Source organism: Cynoglossus semilaevis, chromosome 15 (assembly GCF_000523025.1).
Source record: "Cynoglossus semilaevis isolate Cse_v1.0 chromosome 15, Cse_v1.0, whole genome shotgun sequence".
Lineage (NCBI taxonomy): Eukaryota > Metazoa > Chordata > Actinopteri > Pleuronectiformes > Cynoglossidae > Cynoglossus > Cynoglossus semilaevis.
The window spans coordinates 1,540,584-1,544,896 of record NC_024321.1 but is presented as its reverse complement, the minus strand read 5'-3'; the positions used below and the strand labels follow the sequence as shown (position 1 = coordinate 1,544,896).

At 40.3% G+C, this 4,313-nt stretch overlaps 2 protein-coding genes across 2 annotated transcripts in view; one reads left to right on the top strand and one right to left on the bottom strand.

Annotated features, from left to right (window-relative positions):
* xpnpep2 (X-prolyl aminopeptidase (aminopeptidase P) 2, membrane-bound) overlaps positions 1-4,313 on the bottom strand; it is a 74,801-nt gene that overhangs the window by 39,445 nt on the left and 31,043 nt on the right. The gene's annotated exons all lie outside the window — the stretch shown is intronic.
* apln (apelin) overlaps positions 2,924-4,313 on the top strand; it is a 20,414-nt gene continuing 19,024 nt past the window's right edge. The window contains exon 1 of the mRNA XM_017039425.2: positions 2,924-3,446. Coding sequence (XP_016894914.1) covers positions 3,380-3,446 — 67 coding nt within the window. The 5' untranslated portion in view covers positions 2,924-3,379. The remainder of the gene's footprint in view (positions 3,447-4,313) is intronic.

The window sequence follows — 4,313 nt, the reverse complement described above, 5'->3', positions numbered from 1 at the left end:
CGTCATATATACTGTGTGTATATATATATATATATATATATATATACATACATACATATATAAATATATATATATAGATGCATATATAAATATATATACATACATATATAAATATATATACATACATATACATACATACATATATAAATATATATATACATACATACATACATACATATATATATAAATATAGATATATATATATATACATAGCAATATGTAGCAAACTTTTTCGCTATATTGCAAAATATAGCAAAACTAAAAGCCATTATAAAATAATTACACATACGAAAGTTTTGGCTAGTAAAATGCGGGTTCTCGTTTCGAAATTGAGACAACCACATTTGCGAACGATCGACGGTAGCTTTGTTTACCAACTTAGACAAGATCGTACACAGCATACTATTGGCTAATACAATGCGTACTCAGTGTATTATTGACTGACTAATTGAGCCTGCTCTTCTGTTCCTCATGCTGATTGGCTCATGCATCGTAGCATCTCTTAGCATCTCCCCTCGTCTGTCGGCCACTCTCTCGTTCACTTCGCTCTATTTTTCGCAGCATTATACAACTTTACTGTGCATATAGTTGTGTGATAAAGGGTAATACAGTCTAGGGAGGGTTGATAACAGTGCGGGGGAGGTTCGTAAAGGGTAAATATATACGTCAATAACATAACTATCTCGCCTCTACTTCGCGATTTTTGGTATGGTAGGTCTTGGAACGCAACTACCGCGATAGGAGAGGGTAGTTGCGTAGTAGCTTGACTGTTAAAAGTAAAAGCAGTGAAAATACAAAAAAAAAAAAGGATCTGCAAGATTTACAGACTTCTTAAATCAACCCAGGGATGAAATGAGACTGTGGACCAAATATCTTGTATTGTATAAAACAAAATGGGATTCCCCGTTCATTTCAAACAGTTTTTTTTTTTCCTAAGAGAGGATGTTAACGATCATCAGCATCTCTAGGGTCAAACGTGATAAGCAAAAATCTCAAGTTCTCACTATTCACGGTGATGAGGAAACGCACCTTTTCCTATTTATTGTGAGTTGAAGACATAAACAACCTGCAGCAGTTCATTTCACCGCAATTGCAATTCTTAGTCTTTTGTTTCATGCGGAAAATAAAACCCAGATAACAAAATTAGACAAATGAGCTCACGGGCGGTTGAACAAGAGATGTGACGGAGGCGAGTCTGATAAGTTTTTTCCTGCGGTTACTCCCCGTGTCACAGACACTTACTTCAAACAGCGTGTGAATGATTTAAGCCATACTCAGACAGAGACAAGCCGCCAGTGCTGCTGTGGGTGAAGAACCGTGTGAGAGAAGGGAGGAGAGGAAAAAAAAAAAAAAAAAGCTCTGTTCAGCTGCTGCACGTACAAAAGCAGGAAAGCATGACCTTCATTTCACACCTTTTCCTTCTTTCATCTTCTACCCCTCATGAGCTGCTTTTCAATTCCGAGATTCAGAGCCACGGATGCTGTCATCGATTCAAAGACTCTTTCAATATGAACACATTTGTTGTCCAGAGGTTTAGGTAAAAAAAACTGGACGAGGTTGCCGTCGTCCCTGGATGAGTACGTGGAAAACATTGGAAGTAACTTGGTTTGCGTGGAAGGCTAGGTTTGAACGACTAGGTTTCTAACAGCTGATAACATCTTCCCGGTGGTGCTTTGTTCTCAGTGTTGAGCTCCAGATCATCAAAGGTAAAAAAAAAAAAACGACAAAGGGTACAGTCAGCAGAAACGGACGCTACAGAGCAGGGGTGTCAAACATACGGCCCGTTTGATGAATTTGGAAAATAAAAACAATACATACACGCTTTATGTTCAACATTTTGTATAGTTATATTTCAAACAATACATACACGCTTCATGTTCAACATTTTGTATAGTTATATTTCATTAAATAAGATTTATCTAATGTACTTTTGAGGCATGAAAACAAAGGGGGGAAAAAAGACTTATTGTTATTTATATTGTTATTTATAGGTAATTATGTTATAATTCTACTGGTCCGGCCCACTTGACATCTAATTAGGTTGTATGCGGCCCCTGAACCAAAATGAGTTTGACACCCCTGCTATAAGGCCTTTCTATAGACTCTAAAGTATAAAGTCAAAAAGTCAAATAATTTAGCTGTTAAGATGACATAAGAAATAATATAAGAATAAGAAAAAAAAAAGTCTTAGAGGAGGGTATGATGGGAATTGACAATTATCAAACCATTATCAAACCAGACGTAGTGCAACAAACATGTTGTCTTACAAATATGTATATATATATATATAATATACAAACTATTAACTTTGGACTTCCTGTTTTTGTGTTGATTATTTGCATTTGAGTAATTGTATATATATATTCTTTTTTCGCTTTCAGCATCACACTGCAGACCAGACTTAGGCGTATTTTTCTGACCCGCGGGCCACAACTGTCCTAAAATTGAACAGGTATTTTGACATGTAAAAGTCATGCATAAATACTAAACTGCCTTTTTTTTTACGCCGTCAAATGGGGAAAGGCAGGTACTGCAGGTAAAAGCCAGGAGTATAACGACAGAAACGGATAACATCATTTAGACAAGTTCGGCGGGCCGTATTAAAAAAGCCAAATGGGCCGCATCCGGACCCGCGAGCCGTAGTTTTGCTCATGCCTGCTGTAGACACACACATGTATAAAATATCTGCATATATTTGTATAAATGTATATATAAATATATGTATAAATATATATATATATTTATAATTATATTTATATATGTACATATATATCCCCACTCCCCACTCCTCTGCTGGGCTGTGAGCACTTGTGCATGTTTGAGGAGAAGGGGGTGGAGAGAGAGTGGCTGGCGGATGGTGGGGGCGTCTCCGTGACCCACTCACTCAGTAATACATAAACCACATGATCCACTGGTCTGGACTAATCCAGGGCAAAGAGGAGACACACATACGCAGAGAGAGAGAGAGAGACCTGACGTCCACAACGTTCACTGCTCTGCTTGACCGCTGCTGTGTTTTGGTTTTTTTTTTGGTTATTTTTTTGTTTTGTTTTGGTTTTTTGTTAACTGACAGAAGAACAGAAGAGACATCTGCACACTACCAGAAAAAAAAAAGGGTTGCCCTGACTCTTAGTTAGACAGTGGCACTGACACACACTGATATTCCAAATAATACATTCAGGCAAACTAGGGAGCAAAGAGTCTCTTTCTCTTATTCTTGCTCACTCAGCTGCTCTATCTCTCTTTCTCTCTCTGTCTCTCTCTCCCTCCCATCCACACACACGCACACACACATACACCTCCTCACACACACACACACACACAGAGCAGTACAGTATACGAGCCAGTGCCTCTCACAGAGCCAGAGGGGAGTGCAGAAATGAATGTGAAGATCCTGACGCTGGTGATTGTGCTCTTGGTGTCTCTGCTGCGTTCGGCTGGTGCTGGTGAGTACTGGGTCCTGGATCCTCTCCCTTTCTGATTCCTCTCTGCTCTTCCCCTTTCTGTTTCCTCTCTGCCCGCTCCCGGAGCTTGCCGAAGGCAGCTTTAGTTGATCAGTTACACAGAATGGTGAGCCCTGTGTTGGCACTGAGCACCTGACTGTATTCGACACTGCACTGCAGTGATCGCACCGATCCGATTTCACACTCATCTGTTTTCTTCTTCTTCTTCTTCTTCTTCTTCCTCTTTTTTTTTTTTTTTTAAATTTCTCTCTTGTTGTGCGCGAGCGTTTTAAACGCGGAGAGAGAAATAGAAGATGTTGGTGTTATTGATGTGCGGACCTCTGCTGGGATTTTTTTTTTTTTTCTCTCCCCTCTCTCGGTGTGTGTTATGAAATATAGGATATGCATGGCACATGTACCCAAAAAAGCTGAAGTGGTCTCTGATTAATTTATGGCTCTGTGTATTCTATCTGACCCTAAGTGCTTTATGATTATTAGATGAGTGTGATGGCTGAGCAGCATCTCTCATCATACGCACGCCTGCCCTCCTGTGATCATGCTAATGAGAACGGGAAGTGTGCCGTGCACAGGTGAAAGAAACGCGGCGCACGCATCTCCTCTGGAAAGGGGCTCACACTTGATGTCTTGTCACAGTATATTTCCGTATGAGCGCTGCTGCTGCTGCTGCTGTTGCTGCTGATGCTGCTGCTGATGCCACCGCTGCTCCTGTCTCTGGAGCCATTGTTGAACTAGATATCGAACCCCAGCGTGGAATAAAAATGTCTCGTATGTGGAACAAAAACAGTCACCGTAGCAGGGAACGTGTTGTTGGAATAAATGGCTTGTGGGATTTGGGGCTGCCTGGGGGGG